This window comes from Mercenaria mercenaria, chromosome 2 (assembly GCF_021730395.1).
Source record: "Mercenaria mercenaria strain notata chromosome 2, MADL_Memer_1, whole genome shotgun sequence".
Taxonomy (NCBI): domain Eukaryota; kingdom Metazoa; phylum Mollusca; class Bivalvia; order Venerida; family Veneridae; genus Mercenaria; species Mercenaria mercenaria.
Window position 1 is genome coordinate 57585619 of NC_069362.1, and position 22284 is coordinate 57607902.

Sequence of the window (22284 nt, forward strand, 5' to 3'; positions counted from 1 at the left end):
TGTTTTTACTCCAAGGAACATTCCAAAGGTCACAGTGCTTGACTGGCTGTGATTGTTTACATTTATCACATTATCTTATGTAGAACATGAGTTTTCCTCAAAGATTATCATAAACTAGAAATACATTCTGCATGCCCACGGGCAGAATGTTGAGCCCGCCAGCACCTTTGGCCTCTAAGTGTGACCTTGACCTTAGACCTAGGGACCTGGTTCTTGCACATGACACTCCGTCTCATAATGGTGAACATTCATGCCAAGTTAATCAAAATCCCACCATGCATGAAGAAGAGATGATCCAGACAAATATTAATTTGACCATTGACATCCAACTGTGACCTTGACCTTTGAGACAGGAACATGGGGTTTGCGCACGACACTCCTTCTCATTGAGGTAAACATTAATGCCAAATATAAACAAGATTGGTCCATGCATGTCAAAGTTATGGTCCGAACAAAATCGGACGGACGCACGCACATACACCGACCTGCCAAAAGTTACGACTATATCGAGCTCACTGCAAGCGGGCTGGACAAAAATGTGTGTTATGATGCAACATTAGAACATTTGTTTTTCCAACAGTGACATTAGTTGATGATTTTTTTTTTTTTTCAGAGCATTCAACTCTGTATCAAATAAATCAGAGAATATATACAATTGATATTACTTGAATCAATGCACTTCACAAATTGTTAATTCTAGAGCAAGTACAGTTTGCACCAATGCCAGGGAAAAATTCACTGAATTTTCCATCAGCAGATAAACTGAACAAGCAAATTGATCACAATATCACCACATTGTTCAGAATGTTTATTTATACTTGTTATCAAATTCACTGCACGTTACGTTTTCACCTTGAACCAGTTCCAAGGATAGTCAGGAATACTAAGTGTGTAATAATAGAAATCACAAGAAACATTATCAAGAAAAGTCTATCCAAACATTTTGACATCTCCTGCCATGGAGACTTGTTATACGAGTTCTCTTTTACCTGGGGTTTCTTTGCAGTTAATAACTCTGGAACTGCTGTCTGTCCTGCCATATCACGGGTGTCTGGATGTGTTGAATCCAATGGCGGCAGACTATCCCTATGCTCCACTGGGCCAGGTACAGCATTGTTATTTGCTAATGATTCACATGGTTCTACTCTACGATTGATTGGTGACAGTCTGCCAGGCTTTTTCCCACTAAGGCCAGCACTAATGCCCCCGTCTGGCAAACTTGAACAAGCGTGTAAGTCATGATCTGACACTCTAGTGCTGCTCGTCCCTTCGGACATAACAACAGACCTTGTGTCTTCATTTGGTTGTAATTTACATGTTATCTTTGCCAGAATATGTAACATGGCCACCACCGAAGGTTTCATTTCACGGTGCTTATCTTGATGATAAAGATACAACATGAGAAAGTCACATAATGTGGCGAGAGTTGCTAGAATTAGCACAACAGATATGTATCCAACTGAAAAAGAAAACAGAAAAAAAGAACAATGCTTTTTTTTGGGCAAAAATGTGAATGTAAAAGTTTTGTATTAAAAGACACTAGAAAATCACTTCAAAATCTGCTAGAAAAATAATATCAAAACAATATTACAGTTAAATGGAAACCTTTCCAAGGGTTTTTAAATTACATATGTTCTTGGTAATTGTTATTTTCAGCTGTATTTATGTTGTTGTACAATTAGGGAAAATGTAACATTTGCAAATATTATCCAATGTTAAAGTACTATGTAGAATGGAATCAGATCTTTATACAATTAGACAATTGATGACAAGAAGTACTTGTTTTTGCAAGTTTCTACAGTTATAGCTACGAGAGCCGATAAATTTTTAAATCATTTTGATATATAATACAAGCACGAAGTAGAAACAAAACATTTACAAAAGTTACACTTATTAGAGAGCAACATATTTTCATTTAATTGAATAGGCATACTTTATTACTCCTGCAATATCTTTGGAAAGTTGAACAAATCTCTGGTGTAGGAATGAATGAACTTTTGCCAATTTCAATAAAATGTTTTTCTCTTACCAAGTACAGAGACACCTGTAAACACAGGAATGTATTCCAATGCAGCTGTATAGAAGACTACGATCATCAGTAACAAGGTTACACTGTAGTTTGCCTTCTCTCCACTCTCAACTGGTAACAGGAATGTCAGTATTGTCAGGGCCGACAGCAGAACCAGTGGCAAGGTTATAGTAAGTCCATAAAACTGTGTATGACGTCTAACAGTTATATAGAATGTTACTTTTGAGTATGTTCTAGTTAAACCATTGCGCGTCTCGTTATTTTGTGCGGCTTCAACATTTGTCTCTACTATATCAAACTTTGAGTTCTCACTGCAAAAAATTTTTTAGATACAAATTACTATTTCTCAAACAAGAGCTTTCGGAGGACAGCAACGCTCGATTATTCAACAGCCTTGTCAATTCAATGAAGACAAAAGTCGAAAAAGGGGAATGATCTTGTAAAACTGCAAAACAGGGTCATGGAACCTGCACAATGCATATCAGCTTATGACATTGGACAAGTGTGTGAAGTTTCAATTCATTCCATTTATTGAGTACTGAGATACCAGCTTACATACAAAATCTTAAAAAATAATTTCTAATTTGAAAAAGGGACATAATTTTGTAAAAATGCAAGGTAGAGTCATGGGACCTGTGCATTACATGTCAGATCTTGACGGTGAACAAGTGTGTGAAGTTTCAATCCATTCCCATTAGTGGATACAGAGATACAAGCTTACATACAAGAATTTAACCAAAAAATAATAAGTGGAAAAAGGGGCATAATTTTAAAAAAAAGAACAACAAAGTAGAGTTATGGGACTTGTTTAGTGCATGTCAGATCATGACAGTGAACAAGTGTGAGAAATTTCAATGCATTCCGATTAGTGAGTACTTAGATACCAGCTTACATAATAAACCTTAACCAAAAATTTCTAAGTCGAAAAAGAAGCATATTTTGTAAAAAAGCAAAAGAGAGTTATGGAACCTGTGAAATGTAAGTCAGTTTATCACAGTGAATAAGTGTGTGAAGTTTCAATCCATTCCCACAAGTGGTTACTGAGATACCAACTTGCATACAAAAACTAACCAAATCAGGACGCCGACGTGGACGCAGATGCGGACGCGGACGCATGGGCGAGTCCAATAGCTCTTCTATTCTTTGAATAGTCAAGCTAAAAACTGCTTTTTGTAAAACACATATATGCCCAACATGACGGTCAGTCAGAAGTAACTGGGTAGTGATGTATGCGGCAAATTTGATATTTGACCTAAAAAAGAGATGGGGGCCATCTGCTGATCTTTCTATGAAGTTTGAAGACCATTCGCTTAAGCCTTCTCCAGTAATTAATCAGAAACCATTTTCAATATCAAGGTTAGTATGATCTTTACTCTTGACACTGTTTTAACAGAACATCAGGGACAAAATTTTAGAACTTTTTTACTTTTTTGAAAGACTTCTTTTCTCAAAACCATGTCTTGATATCTTAGTCTGGACAACTAATTACCAACTATTTCCAAAAACATTGTTTTAGGAGAAATTGCAGTCTACGTAAACTACAATAAAAAGTAGTTATTGACCACCACTTATGACCGCAACTGGTGCATATACCAATGGCAAGTAACCAAATTTTATTTCAAACTAGAGCTGCTTTTGAGAAAAGCGCATGTCTCCCACAACTGCCTAATCATCTAGATTGGCATTTCTTCTGCATTATGTATCTGAGTCAACCATGCACCAAGACCTGTATCACTGGCATCAGTATTTTTGGTAATTCAAGGGCCATAATTCCGAAGTGCCTGGGCCGATTTGGCTAGTTATTGACCTTGGTCGAGGACTTATTGGCAAACACATTTTGTTCAAGTTTGGTGAAGATCGGATGAGAACTGTTCAACTTAGAATACCGACAAGATTTGTGACAGACTGACACATACAGACAGCAGTAATCAATATATCTCCCACTACATTATATTCTTTTTTCCAAATCTATTTTCATAGCTATTCTTTCCACATAGCAACATGCTGACAGAATGTGTTTGGAGACGATTTTGCTCAAATTCAAGGGGTTTACTCATTTTAAAGGAGTTTTCATTGACTACTGTCATATTAAAGGCCTTTTCAATGTCTAAGGGAACCCTGCTTGTCAAATGTCATCTCCTCATTACAGGCAGTCATCCTACGACATCTGATGTATCTCAGTCCAAGTGCCGGAAATACTGATCATAAACCTTTTTAGGGTCAATATGGCCTTTACCTTTGACATAATGACCCTGAAAACAATAGAGTTCATCTGTTGACCACAGGCAAAATTCTGTGAACTTAAAAGCAGCAAGCAAAAGCATTCTTTAGTTATTAAGAAAAACCTGTTTTCAGTCTCAAAGTCAGTATGACCTCCGCCTAAATCTACTTACCCATAAGATATTACAGTTGAACTTTGATCACTTGAACTCGACCAGTCAAGCAAAATTTGCTTGAGTTATAAAAAAAATATACATTATACAGATATTTTGTGGGTCCTGATGGTAAGTTTGAGTGAAGGGTGGTGCACGAATTATCTGAGTTTGAACAAACAAAGTTTGACTGTAGGTTCATCCACTGACCACAGAAAACAACCATATAAGTTTGAAGGCAGCAGTCCAAAGGATCCTCAAGTAATTGACTTTGTTATGGAAAGAGTAGAGGTGTTCCACTGTATACTTACTGGTACATATTTAAGTTGACCTGGTTACTGAAGGGGTAGAGAGGTGTTTCACTATGATCATAAGACCAACTTGACACAGTTACTCCACATGTCTGTTTATCAAACGGGTAGTAAGTGAAGTCTAGGGGACAGTGTACTCGCACATTTACAGGTTGCTCCCAGGTAATGGTACCAGAGTAATGAACTCTGTACCTCAGCTTCTCATCATAAATCACGGAAATATCATCCAACCTGTAAAACAACAAAATAACAGGATATCATAAACAAGTGAAACATATTTCATTAATGTTTAATTTGTTTTGGTACTTCTAGAGTATGATTCTATTTAATTAATTAGGTGTAGTAAACAAGATATGGTGATCCTGAATCTTGCAAAACAATCCAGTCCATCTATACATTACATCCATGCTGTTATGTTCCATGAAAAGGCCCTAGCATTCCCTTGTAAATAGGCCTGAAACCTTTTTTTCAAGCTAAAAGTTGATGTGACCTTGAACTGTGATGCAACACAGAATATGTTTTGTGGAGGTATAAAAAAATTAACCTTTCTAACAAAATGCAAGAAAGAGTTCTGTTTCTTAAATTCTTTATCGTATAAAGATAATATAAATAAATGTTACAAAGTTATAGCTCTTATAGTGTTCAAGAAAAATGGACCTTTCAAAGATTTTACTCAGAGTCTGCCATTTGTGTGGCTTTGCTGCATTCTAATTTCTATGCGTGTAAAACCAACAATTATAGATTTTATTATTTTACACAACAGCGTTGTCTTGAAGTGCAGTTCGGGGACTGTAGAAAATTGCTATATTTTCTGGTCCTTCAAGATGCAGAGAACATTCATTTTTACTGCAATAGCATAAAAAGATCAGAAGAGATAACAAGAGCTCTGCCTTGCGGGTGCAGATGCTCATCTGATTTTTTTGTCTCTGTATAATAGATATATTGTCATACCCAATATTTTCTAAGTCCAAAAGGGGCCATAATTCTTGCAAAAAGCAATGCAGAGTTACGATACTTGCTGTGCATAGTCAGCTTTTAATGGCGAGTAATTGCTTCAAGTTTTAAAGCAGTAGCTTTGACAGTTAAGGAGAAAAGTTGACCTAAACACAAAATTTAACCAAGAAATCTGATATTTTTTTAAGTCCAAAATGGGCAATAATTCTTGCAAAAAGCAGGATGAAGTTATTTTTCTTGCTTTACAGAGTTGGCTTTGATGGTGAACAAGTGTTGCAAGTTTTAAAGCAATAGCTTTGATAGTTTAGGAGAAAAACTGACCTAAACATAAACTTAACCAGGCAACGCTGACGCTGATCAAGTGATGACAAAACTTAACCAAGAAATCTGATATTTTCTAAGTCCAAAAGGGGCCATTATATTTGCAAAAAGCAGGATGGAGTTATGTTTCTTGCTGTACAGAGTCAACTTTTAATGGTGAACAAGCGTTGCAAGCTTTAAAGCAATTAGCTTTGATAGTTTAGGAGAAAAGTTGACTTAAACATTTTAAACTTAACCAAGAAATCTGATATTTTCTAAGTCCAAAAGGGGCCATAATTCTTCCAAAAAGCAGGATGGAGTTATGTTTCTTGCTGTACAGAGTAAGCTATTGATGAAGAACAAGTGTTGCAAGTTTTAAAACAATAGCTTTGATAGATTAGGAGAAAAGCTGACTTAAACATAAACTTAACCAGGCAACGGTGACGCTGATCAAGTGATGACAATTACTCGTATTTTTTTTTTCAAAAACTCAGATGAGCTAAGAACACAACCATCCTGAAACTTACTAATCTACATACAAACAACATTATTGAAGTGGGACATGAAATGCCTAGAACTTTGTCAACATACTTTATATGAAACAAAAGACATTGCTAATGTCATGCATTACAAGTTATATAATTTAGAATATGGTTGTACAGTTTGTACTTGTTTTACATAGAGTTATTACATACATGTTTTCGATGACAAGTTCAGGTCTCCAAATTTCTCCATCTTTGACGTGCATCACTTCAATATCACTATAACTAGTAGGTGTCCAGACAAAATATGCATCATACCAGGTCTAAAAAACAAGAAAGTAGGTCAGTAGGTCAGCAGGTCACATTCATGGTCACTGAAAGTCAGTTTTAATATTGGGGTGCAAAAACAGTACATGTCATAAAAATTTTAAGGCTGTATCTTCCCTTACAGAAGCAAGCCTCTGTGGCGTACATGCTGCGTATTTGCTGTGTATATGCCGCGAACACAGTAGTACGCCAGAGGAGTACATTTTACATACACCGCATGCCGCGTACTATTTCGACGAGTACACAGCATGTACGCAGGAGGTCACTAGTACACTTCAAGTACGCAGCACAGACTCTGAAAATTTAAGGAGTACACTGCATGTACGCAGGAGGGACTTGTACAAGAAAATAGTACACTGCATGTACACCGCAGATACTTTGAAATTTGTGCAGTACACTTCATATACGCGGGAAAGACTTGTACAGTTTCTTTTGGCATTTATACTTAGTTTTTTTTTATAAGTTAAAGTCTGAAGTAAACTTCATATACGCGGGAGGGACTTGTTCATTTTCTTTTGGTGTTTATACTTTGAATTTTTTTAGGTAAAAGTCTGAAGTACACTTCATGCAGGAAGGATTTGTACATTTTTTTTTTTTTGAAGCAAGAACTTGATTTCCGAGTAACTTTTATCTTAATAGCATAGAATAGTTCAGATTACCGGTATTCTGAACAATGAAAATTTGCCAAACTATTTGCAATGTTCATTTGTGAAGCTTACATCTTAGTGATTTCTGAGCTGAACCTTGCATGCAGCGTAAAAATATATTCTTTTTCATTCTGAATTAATCCTGGAGCTTTCTAACTCGGATAATTGAAAAGCCTTATTTGAACTTCGTTGCATTACACTTTGTAATACATGAAATAATTACCAAGATAATGCCTCAACAGCGCCCGAATGAGAAGAATTAATAGCTCTCGCTGTTATTTGAATACTCAAAACACCATTCTATCATGTTTTATAAAGGCTTAATTGCTCATTATGTTAACTCATTAAGGCCTCTCCAAATTAAAAAGTTGTGCATTGGATTTGCCGCTCGTATATTTTCAGAATATTTTTGGCTAATTGCGCTCGCCCCATTGGAAAAAATCAATCCAAAATTTTTTGGCGCGCTACTTTTTACGGACATAAAAGTGTATAAATGCTTATATAATTCCAGTCCTAGATTGTTCTCAGATGGATTTTAATCAAAATAAATACATACTACGCACGCATCGTCTATAATAAATCATAACACTTATATTTAGTTGCATTAAAGTTGTTTCCCCTTGATGCAGTTACGCCATTTTCTTCAAATGTTTACCAAATTACATGCTACAAAAATTGATTTATTTCATTGAAAAGTGGATGAAGAAAAGCATACTAATTTATTTGATAACATCAATCTACATTATTTTGGTAAGGGTAAATACTTATTGATGCATGTCACTTATCTTTTTTCTGTTTTTTTCTGTCCAAATGATCAGTATTTGCATACGAAAGTTGGTGGGGTAAGGAATTTACATTATCACAGCAGTTTCGCCACAAGAGTACACAGCATGTACGCCGCAGGACTCGGGCCAGGAGTACACAGCATGTACGCTGCAGGAGTACACAGCATGTACGCCGCAGGAGTACACAGCATGTACGCCACAGGGGTAGTACACAGCATGTACGCCGCAGGGGTAGTACACTGCAGGCTCATTTGCATGTGAAAAGTGTATGTGCCGCGTACATGCTGCATACTATTTCCCACATACTAAATTCCTCCAGCGTACATCCTGTGTACTATGTAGTCCACAGCATGTATGCAGCAAGTAGTACGCGGCAGAGCTCATTTGCATGTCAAAAGTGTACTACAAACGTACTATCGGTGTATGTGCGGTGTATATCCTGCGTACTATTTAAAGCCCTTGATTTCAGTACACATCATGTACGCATCATATACGCTGTATGTACACAGCAAGAGTACGCAGCAGGCCTTTTTCTTCTGTAAGGGTTAAATAACAAGAAAGTAGGTCAGTAGGTCACATTCATGGTCACTGAAGGTCAGTTTTAAGGTAGTTCTGCATATTTGGATCAAAATTTTTTCTACAATGTTTTTTTTTTTTCAAAACTTCAATACATACTTAGAAAATTTAGCAAATAAAAAAGACCGGTTCATGTGCTTGATTTTTTGCTAGACAGATTTGAAAAATTTGGACCTTGGGCAAATTTTCAAAATGGGAGTCTATGGGAAATTCATAACATTTTCACGAATAGAAATTTTCCACAATGTAGATTTTAATGAAACATCTCACAGCTGTAAATATACATATGGCGTAAAAAAAAAAACTTGTTTGTTTCCGGTATCCCGACCTACGGTAGGTCTAAATTTTTGGCCTGATCCTAAATATTCTTATGGCCTTGGAGAATTATTTTTTTTCAACTTTTTAACAAGAAGTTGCAAAACTGCACTTTCTATGCTTTAAACATGGTCAGTGATGTTAGAAATAAACTTACTGATGCTCTAAAGGCATAACCCCCTTATTTGTATTCATTTTTTGACAAAAAAATAATTTCTAAAAAGTTACACTTAATAAAAAAAACTTTAAAAAAAAATTCCGACCTACCTACTCTAATTTTTTTTAGCATGTTACCGGAAACAAAGATTTCTTTTAGGCCTATGGTCTTTACTGCGGTGAAATAAAATATATATGTCTGTGTGCTTATTTTTGAGATAACTGACCATGATCAAAGTGACCCGCTCATTTCACGCTGATTTTAAGATATTATTTTGAATAATTTAACATGTCAGATGTTTCAACTTCATATTTTAACTTCATACATGTAGAAACAGTACCATTGTTTTAAATTTACTCAAAGGTTTTCTGGATAAATGACGTTATGCAATCACTACCAGTTTATCAAAAGTGCAGAACTACCTTAAATATCAGTATATTGATATACATCTGCTTTACACACAAAATCCTGGATTGAGCCCTGGGTTTGATACTCAAGCTACTGTTTAAATGTAACCTACTGAAAAATCAGTAAAAGGCACTTACGATTGTAAGTCTGCCACTGACTGAAAATGTTCCTTCATGGGAATCCTGAAAAAAAATGGAATAGTTTTTTTATTTATATCTTACAAATAAGGTACATTTGTTAATACTCTGAAATTAAAATTAGGCACATCTGTCTGCAAACATCTGTAATGCACAGATCCTGGACTATACTATAAGCTACCTATAGGCCAAGTTTCATTTCTATATCTACCCAGACCAAAGTTATTGAACAGAAACCAAATTTTGATGACAATGTCAGAAGAAATTTTTTTTTTAAATTTTAGTAACTGTGACCTTGACCATGACCCAATGGTATTAAAATGATGTTTTTATCACAAAGTGATATATGCGCTTAGTGGGATTTGAAAAGTGAGCCAAGAAAGGTAGCTTTGGCCAAATGCTTCAGACCACTGTGCCCCCAGTGGAATGTTCTAAGTATGCATATAAAATCTGTTATACTGACCTTGAACCTGACCTCACTGACCCCATAAGCAATCCAAGCCTTGGTTTTTCTATAAACTACTAATAAGCCAAGCTCAATTTCAATCCATCAATCGAAACTTGAGTTACTGAGCAGAAACTTTCTTTCTATTTTTAGTTAACAGTGAACTTGACTGATTCCACTGATCCCAAATTCAATCCTCCTCTTAGTCTTACTATAAGCTAGCTATAGGCCAAGTTTCATTTCAATAGCTAAAACCAAACTAAAGTTATTAAATGGAAACCAAATCTTGATACCGCCCGTCCATCCAATCCTTCCATCTGCCCAATGATATTACCAATCTATTAACAGGTTTTCAACCTAGAAAAAACTTGTTAAAAACTGTGACCTTGATAGTTAATTTGACTAACTGACCCTCAATGAATGGTTGCAGGCCCATATTTTCTCCGGATATTAATCAAATAGCATTTTTGTTTCAAGGCCACTGTGGTCTTGATCTTTGACCCACTCAAATGATCCTTGAAACAATAGGAGTTATTTTTTTAAATGGCCACAGGCAATCTTTCCATGATGGTTTGATGGCTGTCGCCTCAGGCATTCTCTAGTAATTGGAAACTAACTGAAGTCTTTGAGACACTGAAATCTTGACCTTTGAACTACCTGCCCCAAAAATGATATTATCCGTGACCAAGTGGTTAAGCTCATTGACTTTAAATCACTTGCCCCTCATTAATGTGGGTTCTAGTCTCACTTTGGGTGTAGAATTTTTCATGAGAAGAAGCCATTCAGCTGGTTTACAGAAGGCCAATGCTTCTACCCAGGTAGAAATAACACCCGGAGGGGCACCTGGGGTCTCCCTCCACACTGTAAAGCTGGAAAGTCACCATAAAAACCTATAATTGTGTCAGTGTGATGTTAAACCTATAAACACAGACAAATTACCCCCAAAACAGTAGACAATGATTGTATGAAATGAAAGTCATCTAAGGCCCAAATGTTCTCCAGTACTGATTGAAATTTTTTTGTCTCAAGGTCACTTTGACCTTGACATTTAACCTACTGACCTCTAACATAATATAGGTAATAAGTCTGTTTCAATGTCACTTTGACCTTGACATTTAACCTAATCAATATACCTCTCTTTTGAAAGTGGGGTGTTTGGGGTTGGGGAGGGGAACAGCATAAAACAATTCATATCAACCACAATGTCTATTTCTATATCACTATAATAATTTTCAGTCACAGACTTACAAGGTCAAGGCTTATTACAGTGAGTCCTGTGCTAACATTAACTGTTGACTGAGGTCGAATGTCCGCATTATAGAGCGGGCTAGAGGTAAGAGCGGAGATTAAGTTTTCCACTCCTGTCACAAATGAAGAACTTCCTGAACACACTGAAACAGAAAAAGCAAGTAGTGTTTTGTTACAGCCTTCTGCCTACTGGCATCAATTCTAACTTCAATCTTCAACTTTGGAATTGCAGTCTAGTGTAGAATCAAACTTCTGCAAGAAATGCATGTTTGTTAGTGGCCACATTTAATTTGGAACAGTGTAAATCAACAGTATCTACTATAACAGTGACACAGTAAACAGAAATACTTGTTTATAGAACATAGAAAAATATTCCCCACCATTTATTCCAAGAATCAATTTAAAAATGCCTAATGTTTTCATAATATATTTTTACTGCAATAATTACTATTGTTCCCATTCTTATCATTATAATTTTCACTAACACACGTCTAGGTTTTACACTAAAGTCATTAGCTGACTGCTTGTTGACAGATCGCAATCTTTGATGCAGGTTATCTTTTAAGCAAGTTTGATCAAAATATTCAGAATTTGTTACAGAAATCAACCTGTTATTTTAGCGAAAACATGGTTAATAAACATTAAATCAAAATGTTGTATACCACTTATATGAAGATCAATGTGAAATTGATCATTTTATTTTTTAGAAAATAAAAAACAAATGTTAATAGAAAACATATCTCTTGAGGGTAAGAGAGCAATTAAGTTTGACATGTGTCATTGCCTGGCACTATGTAACCAATAAATCATTCTCATGTTTCATTCTCTTGTTTACTTCACACTTCATTTTACTTAATGTCTTTTCAAATACATTATTGAAATTTGAACCTTAAAATGCAAAATTAAGTCATGACTTATATTTATATATTTAATAATAACATTTTACCAATATTAGATACACTGAAAAATTTTCATTATCCATATCTTACTCATTTTACATTTAAAAAAAATACATACTATTTAAACTAACAATACTTCAAATAATTGAAATTCAAGAGGAATAGGCGGTGACTTTGTGCATAACAAATCTCTCCTAATCCCATCTGACGCCTGCCATGGGCTCAGCTGGAAATAAATTGTTCTATCCATTCCAGGTGGGGACTTTCTTCAACTACTCGTGTTAAACAAGAAACTTTTTTACCTCCTCCTCCCAACACACACTAACTTTTCTTCAGAAATGGCTCCTTGTGACTTATTTTTCAAAACTGATAATAAAAGCACAGTGATTACGTGGTATTGATTTCTTATCTGGAACTGCAGTGAGCAGGACTGGTAAGAAATGCAGTGAGAACGGAATATGCCTGCTGTCTACACAATCCATGACCAAAGTGCAAAGACTGGTCACAAATACTAGATGAAATCTGCTGTCTACACAATCCATGACCAAAGTGCAAAGACTGGTCACAAATACTAGAAGAAATCTGCTGTCTACACAATCCATGACCAAAGTGCAAAGACTGGTCACAAATACTAGAAGCAATCTGCTGTCTACACAATCCATGACCAAAGTGCAAAGACTGGTTATAAATTCTGGAAGCAATCTGCTGTCTACACAATCCATGACCAAAGTGCAAAGACTGGTCATAAATTCTGGAAGCAATCTGCTGTCTACACAATCCATGACCAAAGTGCAAAGACTGGTTACAAATACTGGAAGCAATCTGCTGTCTACACAACCCATGACCAAAGTGCAAAGACTGGTTATAAATTCTGGAAGCAATCTGCTGTCTACACAATCACAAATTCTGGGAGGAATCATTAATCATTAATAATAATATTTATCATTAGAAACAACTGGTTTTACATATCCTGGATAAAACTGGCTACTGGTATACTAGATCAGTCATTATAGATTTCTTGCTGTGGTGTCTAAACAAGACTTGTTATGCTGATACTTTCAGAAATTCTTTATTATACTGAAAGACAGGACTGGTACTAGAGAGTTAAGCATTTCAATTGCTTTGATTAAATTACATTTATTATCTGCAACTGAAGGTGTTGCAGAATACAGCGAATACATACTTAATTAAGGAGTATCCTGTATTTCTAAGAAACACATCCTTAGCTTTTAACTTACCTCACATGTTAACTTGAATAAATTAGTATAAATCTGTACAAACTGGATAAAGTGCTCTGTATATACTAACCTTAAGATTTACAATGGAATTCCCTAAATACACTCAACATTGATTTTCAATTAGTAGCTCTTTCAAGTTCCTACCTTTGTAAGTGTCCTTATCAACTGGGCGTGTTTCCCATATGGACATACCTTGATTTTATCTGGGAAAGTAATTTTTGTCTAGTCAAATACTCAAAATAAAAAATATTTATCATAAATCTCACTATAAAATCTGTTTTTGTTTTTTTTAAAACTCCAGTCACACTGCTGGGTATTAAGGGCAACATAATATTATGTTTCCCACACCTACGGATTGCCAAATTTTAGCCCACTTTGGGGATTTTAGGTTATTAAGTTATTTGTAAGTTTCCCTACCTTAAACTACATTTTATCGAGTTTCAACCTTACAGTTTGACATGCAAAAAAGGTTAACGAAATGTCTCAGTATCACACTTTCGCAACAAATGGATAAGTTTTACTAGGTGTCTGCAACAATTCACTATGTTATCGTGTAATTCAGTACATTTTTACTAGGGATTACTAAGTGCAGCTGAAAACCAACAAGAGCTGTCTGTAAGACGACCAATACTCGACTATTCAAATTGTTGTTCCCGAAGCAGAAATATTACACTACATGTTAAAATATCTATTCAGTTCAATCCAATAACTTGCATGCAAAGCTTTAACAAGACCAAAAAGGGGCTTTGGCAAAAATACATGCCACAGGAAATTTGATGCTGTCACCTAGTTTTATGACCCCGAACACACACTGTGAAGTTTCAGTTCAATATCTGCATTCGTTTTGGAGATATTTACTTGTATGCAAAACTTTAACCTAAAATTCTAAGTAAATGGGGACATAATTCATGAAAAATTGGTACCAGAATTATGCACCTTGTGACATATGATGTGGGTGATAAGGTGGAACAAATATTTTAAGTCTGAATCAAATCCATTTAGTAATTACTGAGATAGAGTGAAAGTGCATCAAAACTTTAACCTGAAATTCTAAGTGAAAAGAGGAGATAATTCATGAAATACTGGTGCAAGAGTTATGGCTCTTGTGTCATATGATGTGAGTGATGATGTTGAACAACTATTTTCAGTTTGAATCAAATTCATTTAGTAATAACCAGGATAGAGTGAAAGTGCATCAAAACTTTAACCTGAAATTCTAAGTAAATGTAGGAGATAATTCATTAAATATTGGTACCAGAGTTATGGACCTTGTGTCAAATGATGTGGGAGACGTCAAATGATGTGGAACAACTACTTTCAGTTTGAATCAAACACATTTAGTAATAACTGAGATAGAGTGAAAGTGCATCAAAACTTTAACCTGAAATACTAAGTAAAAAGGGGGGATTATTCATGCAGTGTCCGACAAATTTATAATTTTACTGGTAGCCCAGCATTTTTTTGTAGTTGCCTGAAAATTTAAACCCCGAAAGTGTAAAATTGCTAGATATCCGAAACCGACTTACTGACATGTGAGAATCAAAGGGGTCTGAAACAGTGTTTGGTAAAAAATTTAAAAACATCAAAATAATAAACCTGTGTGTTTGTTTCCAGTTCCGCAGACACATTCCTGACATATTAGTCTAGGTTTTTTTGGAAAAGGGCCCCTGGTCAAATTTTGAATTTTTTCACATGGTGAATTGTCAAAATTAATCATATTATTTTAAAACTTTATTTTCAAGTTTTATGGTAAGCATTCAGATGCATTAAAAAATCTTAAGTATCCGGAGGTGAAATTTAGAGATTTTTTTCCAAGTTGCTGGTTCTAGACAGACCTTGCAAAAAATAACTACTACTTTGTCCTGTTCAAACTTTTGTTTACACTCAGTAAGTTTCCATGCAAATAACAACTTCATTTTCCAAACAGTAGTGTGACTGTGTGCATTGGAGGGGAAAAATCGGGTCGCGAAAATATGTGACATTTGATTTTAATGGTGTAAAAACTATCTGTCAACACACTTTCGTTGCTTTATTCAATAAATTGTAATGTATTTATGTGTGTTGAGATGTTTTTACGTATAAAACATACAATTTTCTGGCAGAATCATGTATTTAATTTTTGCCAAGGTGCAGAGTCGACAGTCATGTCGCTAAAAATAGGAACGAGTTGGTTTTTCCAGTATTTTTTTGGATTTCATTAGCGAACAAAACAATCAAAATTGGATATAAGTTGGGATTTATGGTCAGTTGTTGTTTATTGCAAGCTATAGTCGAGGAAACAACCAGATATATACAATAACCGGGCTACTAAAGCTTTAAATTTCTGGTTGCCCGGCGGGCTTACGTCGGGATTTTTTTGGTAGCCCGACGAAAATTTCTGGTAGCCGGCGGGCTCCGGGCAATGGATTTGTCGGACACTGTTCATGAAATATTGGTGTTAGAGTTATAGCCCTTGTGCCATGATGTGGATGATGATGAGGAATACCTATTTTAAGTTTGATACAAATCCAACAAGTAATTACAGAGATAAAGAGAAAGTGCATCAAAACTTCAACCAAGGTGTGGACGCGGAAGGACGCTGAAGCCAGGTCGAGTAGGACAGCTCTCCATACTTCGTATAGTCAAGCTAAAAACTTTAACCAAGGTGGGGACATGGAAAGACGTCAACGCCGGGATGAGTAGGAAAGCTCTTCATATACTTCGTATAGTCAAGCTTAAAATGTTGTAAAACGTAGCTACAGTAAATTCCAGTTATAGCGAACTCCTCCAGACCAGAAAGATCTGTTCATTATATCCAGAGTTTCTTATAAATGTATAGAGAACAAGTTTCTTATAAACAATATTTGTATAATGAACATATTTATATAACAAACTGATTGATCATAATTTTGACATGTTACTGAAAGTGAATTAACTTAATGTACTTTACTTGACTGACCTATGACTTGATTGTTTATATTCTGCCAATCTCATTGATGAAGAGCTGATTATAACTAATTAATACATGACATTTTTTTTGGCTTCATGCGAAATGAACAACCATAGGATGGGCAAATCCATGAATAGCACTATCGATTCATGTTTACTTTGCCAATCTAATTCTGTTGGTGTTTTTGCATGAACTCCTAAACAATTAATTCATTTCTTTTATTTACATAATATTTCCTTTCCATTTGTAAACAAGAGCGCCGCCAAGCGGGGCAATATACGCCCGAAGGGTTACACCAGAGGATGGGAGCAAAATTTAAAGAACTTGACTGTTGAAGCCCAAAGGACAGGAACAACAAAAAGAAGAAATTCCAAAAAAAAATCTAAGTCCACAAAAAAATTCTAACCAGGTAAAGTTATGTCAAAATACATCTTGTACCACAGAAAAGTGGTCTCGGTTTTTCCCTACGGCCAATAATAAAAAAGTTTCAAAATAAGTTGTTTATAGTAACAAAAAAGGGAAGTAATATAAAAAGAAATTATTGTAAGAGAACAAAAAAGGGATCTGCCAAATAAAAACAAGAGCACAGCAATGCAGAGCAATATACACAAAGCAAAGTCATATATGACCTTTGACCCCTAAGTGTGACCTTGACCTTGAAACGAGTCACCCAAAACATGCGCTCTGCATGTCGCCTCAGTGTGGTGAACATTTGTGCCAAGTTTCTTTGAAATCCTTCAAGCAGTTCAAGAGTTACAGAGTGGACACAGAAAAGTCATATATGACCTTGCACTCCTGTGTGACCTTGACCTTGAAGCTAGTCATCCGAAACAAGCACTCTGCACGTCGTCTCAGTGTGGTGAACATTTGTGCGAAGTTTCTTTGAAATCCTTCAAGCAGTTCAAGAATTACAGAGCGGACACGAAACACACTCATATGATCTTTGACCCCTAAGTGTGACCTTGACCTTGAAGCTAGTCATCCGAAACAAGTGCTCTCATGTTGTCTCCATGTGGTGAACATTTGTGCCAAGTTTCTTTGAAATCCTTCAAGCGGTTCAAGAGTTACAGAGCAGACACGAAATTGCTAACGGACGGACAGATGGACAGACGGACACCGGCAGCATAACATAATACGTCCCTTCGGGCGTATAACAAGGTTATATTATAAATTACACACATTTGTTGAGGTTAACATTTAAAGCAGCTTCTTGAGCCATTCTGTTCGCAAGATGGAACAACTGTGACATCATCTAAGGAACGTTCTCCCTGACTATACGCAGATCTTTTCAAAACAGAAGCCCATTATCACTAAGCAGTGTTGTCTAACTTTTCCTTTTGCGGTTGAAACAGACTAGATGTCGTAATTTTCAATGGACCAGAATAGGGTGAATGTGAATTTTGTTTGCAGTTTGACCAAGACTGCAGTTTGTCACCCTATGAAGTTTGACACCTGTAGGCCTAAATGTCTTTCAGATATTGAACAGAAATGGACAGACAGAGACTCCTATATGGCTCCCTCAGTTGGGAGGCATTTTTATGAATGTAAAATTTCCATTTAGTACGAATAAACCTGTTAATTCTATGTCTTATATGTAGTAATTGTTCATATTTTCAAATATGAAATTTCCGTCTAGTATACCTTTAACATCAATCATCATGAACTGTGCATAATTAAAGTTCAATTGATTCTATATTTTCCTTGCAATATGGACCTACTTATTGTAATTCAGTGTTAAGAAAGTACTGGACAGACACTGTACAAACACTTGCCATGAAAAACTAATTTCAGAAAGTCTTGAAGTCTATCAAAATTCAAGCTGAGTTGTTTATTTTTTACAGTTAATACTCAACTTTCTGGAACTCAGAAGACTTCAACCATATATATTATATTTTCAGGAAAACGTTGTAGTTGAAAGAAACATTAAAGCACAGTGAAGTAATGTATTACTGGGGCAACCTTATTATGAGGGTAGTGCTTTAATTTTAAGGGAAAGCAATGTACAACAATATTTTTTTACTTTCTTAAAGATATCAAAACGAAAAAGTTTTCATAAAAGATAATATTAGTTTCATTAAAGATGATATTCAGATTGCATTACCTGCCGCAAAGTGACCAGCATCAAGTTGCACAGTTTATGATTAATTTTGAGTTACCTTATTGCAACTGTCATGGCTTTATGAATTAACATCCCACTGTTATCATTGTTACATCGAATTTATCTGATCATTAAATAGTGTGTCCAATTTTTATTGAAACATGTTGATATTTGACAAGAGCCAGAAAAGTTGTTGAGTATAATTCATGTTCATGGGGGGCTAGCTTTGGTGTTTTTTTTTTTCAAAAAAAATAAAATCAAAACAAACCAATAAAATTGCCATTCTTTTAAAGCTGAAAACTACAAATTCATATCACCACGAAATTAAAAGTTTTCACAGTATGCTAAAATATAACAAGAAACTCTTTAGCAGAAATAAGTATTTAGTGTAATATATGACTTACCTTGAACATACAGAAGAAGGAAAAATAAAATCTTCATGCTGAAGTCCTTGTAACTACGTTCTCTAATGGAACATACCTGGCACTCAAGTTGTGAGTTTGCAGGGCATTATAATCTACGAAAATGCCAATTATAACAATAAACAATTAACGCCTAATGAGTTTCAATACTTTCCATTATATCACTAATTACAGATCAGAAATTCAATCTTGTGATAAAAAAAGAGATTTAAATACCAGTTAAGATTTTAACAGTTTAATCTTTCCTTTGCAAAAAATGCAACAAATAATTATACATTGTTTCTGTAACAAAAATCAACAATGGCAACCCCATATCAAAATGTTGTCACTTTTTAACAGTGTTAATGTTTTCTGTTCAGTCTTCCATGTATTTAGTTCTAACAGACAGGCATTGTTCATATGAAATAAACAATGACATTAAATAAAAACAAAATTAAAGACCTAATAGGCTCATGCAGTGTAAATTAGGAAATTTGATCTTTATTGGCAAAGCATGATATCATGCCTGCTCATGTAACACTTTATAAACGCCTTCATGCCTTTAAGTATTTATGTATTTTGCTTCTAAATGGCTACATATTGAACAAAGTCATTTTTCCAAGAGGGCTATGAAGGCCTTAAGTCACAAACAAGTTTGGCAGACATCTATCAAGTTGTTCATGAGAAGTTGTTGACAAGTTTTTCTAATCCCTAAAAGCAGTCCAGCAGAATGGTTTGGAAAAAAAAACACCAACACAACAACTTGGGAAATGTTCAGCCAAGGATGCCGCAGGCCATGTTTGGTGAAGATCCATCAAACTGCTGTTTAAAAATTCTTCTATTTCTAGCAATAGCAACCCCTAAGAGCAGTCAGGCTGATTTAAGGGAAGTCCATCAAAGGATGCTACAGATGAAGTTTGGTAAAGATTCATCAAGCATTTCATGAGAAAAAGTTGTTCAAAGTATTTTTTCTTCTTTGTTTTAGCTCTGTTAGCCCTTCCATAAAGTAAAGTACATTCAAGAAGACACAGATCTAATTTGCTATAGATCTATCAAAGAGTTTATGAGAAGAACTTATCCTCTGATTTTTGCGGTCACTAAGTTAAGGAGAACAGGTTAATAATGGTCAAGAAGCCAGATACACTGGTAAGGTTCGTTACCTATGAAATAACTGAAATTGTGTTGAAAAATGGCCTTAAACCTAACAAAACACTAGGTATGTGTCCATAGGGCACTGTATTCCCCACTTACAAAAAGTGGGGGTGGGAGTTTCAATCATGGGGGTGGGAGTTTGAATCAGACTAGGTCAAATACTTCTTAACTCAACTATTTGAAAATTTTCATACACTGGTACTGATGATAAACTCAAAACAGAAAATGAGGTTTTTTACCTGTAACTTTTTTATTTCTGAAAAGTGTAATCAATGGTTGGTATCAAAATAAAGCTTAACATTTGCTGAAAACTTTATATAATTCAAATTTATATTTAGTAAGCAAACTCGCACAAAATGAGGCCCTGAAAGGGGTTTGTAAAATGGGGACTGTATGAACATTGACTGATGATAAATTTGACCACTTTGTCATTTACAAAATTTTCTTCGTAGTATTATATTGAAACTTTCCCCAAAAGGCTGCAACAGTCATTCCTGATCAAGTAATGAAAAGTGACCCAATGTCCGGCCTTCATGTCTCAACAGTGAGCATGCGCAAAAAACACACTCTTCCCCAGAAATTTTGGATAAATATTTTTTATACAGATAAATGTAAGTCATTGATTTATACAGAATATTTACCAATTTTGTTTTTGTTTACAGCAGTTGGTGTTGTAAGTGAAAACTATTAGATGGTGTGTTCACTTCTATAAATAACCAATTGCAATCGAATAATTCCAAGGTGGTCGACTTTATCATCTGTCCGGGTTTATCATCAGTACCAGTAGTGCAGCTTTTGTAATCATCACTTTTCCACATCTCAAAAGGTTAAAGTTTAGCATGTAAGCAGGTTTCTCAGGAACTACTGGGCCAAATACTTTTAAAACTTCACACATGTCCTCCACATCATACATGTAGGTTCTGCTTAAAGCCAAATGACCTATTTCTCCATTATTAAACTCACAGCTGATGTAAAAATTGCATGTGTTAGAGTAATAGATTATTGTAGAAAAAGATTACTTCTGTCAACAAAATTTAATATATTAAAGTAAAACATTCTGACAAGTCCAAAATGTGATAACAATTTTTTACAAATAATCTAAATCATAAATTATTAACTTAATACATAAATATACCTTCTGACACGAGGTAGGCTTTCACAAAAGATATCAAATAAAAACAAAGTTTACATATAAGGTATGTTTATATAAATTATATTTGTAAGACTAGAAACAGTATAAAACAATATTAATGTATACAGTTTTGGTACAAGACATGCAACTTTCTATATAAAAGTAACAATTTTCATCGTAAAAGTGTTGCATAAATGCTTGCATAATGTACTTTATTTTTCATTCATCTTAATGACTTCTATTTAAAAAATAAAATGATATAGAACAGCGTTTTATAGGTTGTGTATGGGGCTAAAATTTCATTCTACTTCCTCTCTCCAAAAAGTATGTTTCTCCACAATTTTGAGAAAAAAAACTCCCCTAAAATTTGAGAAAAAAAAAACAACACCATCTGCCACAACTTTCTCTTAATACATAATGTATAGTATACCATAACATTTGAAACACACAAAAATGTGCTTTAAAATCATAACATTATTTTCCCATTGTAACAGCCCCTACTCCCCTGAAAAGGAAACCTAAAAACACTGTCGTTTACAGAGTGAAGACCAGCTGCAATATTTTACAAGTGGTGAAGTCATGTGAAAATGTGAATCTCTTTTAACAAGTGAACAATACTTTAATCTTTCTTAACAGTGAATTTTCATTGACATTATAATGTTTACCAATTTAATTAACACTATATTTCTGATGTATCTTCATATGTTTAACAAGATTACAGCTAAGAGCACACTTAAATCCACAGAACTTACAGTCAAATGGCTTGTCTCCTGTGTGAACTCTCATATGTTCTTCTAAGCCATACTTCCTATAAAAACCTTTGTTACATATCGTGCAATAACAAGAAAATTCTTTCTTGTGTCGCCGAACATGATCTTTCAATGTTGCAACACGTAAAAACATTTTTCCACATATCTCACAGGACAGATTTAGTTCAGACAC

The 22284-nt window shown here is 35.0% G+C and overlaps 1 protein-coding gene across 1 annotated transcript; it reads right to left on the bottom strand.

The window, feature by feature from the left end:
* Window positions 1-651: 651 nt before the first annotated feature.
* Window positions 652-19804, bottom strand: LOC123564016 (neuronal acetylcholine receptor subunit alpha-3-like). Its single transcript, XM_053536682.1, has 7 exons — window positions 19062-19804; window positions 11494-11636; window positions 9801-9845; window positions 6662-6771; window positions 4713-4943; window positions 2030-2340; window positions 652-1459 (listed from the first exon to the last, which is right to left on the bottom strand). Exons 1-7 carry the CDS (start codon window positions 19096-19098, stop codon window positions 849-851), a joined length of 1488 nt encoding a protein of 495 aa, XP_053392657.1. The 5' UTR covers window positions 19099-19804; the 3' UTR covers window positions 652-848.
* Window positions 19805-22284: the final 2480 nt, after the last annotated feature.

Excerpts from the sequence above, each read along its gene's own strand:
- LOC123564016 (XM_053536682.1), bottom strand. The coding sequence starts at position 19,098 with ATGAAGATTTTATTTTTCCTTCTTCTGTATGTTCAAG. Across the intron at positions 11,637-19,061 it reads CCTTCTTCTGTATGTTCAAG|TGTGTTCAGGAAGTTCTTCA; the intron begins GTAAGTCATATA and ends TTTCTGTTTCAG. Across the intron at positions 9,846-11,493 it reads CTGTAATAAGCCTTGACCTT|GATTCCCATGAAGGAACATT; the intron begins GTAAGTCTGTGA and ends ATTTTTTTTCAG.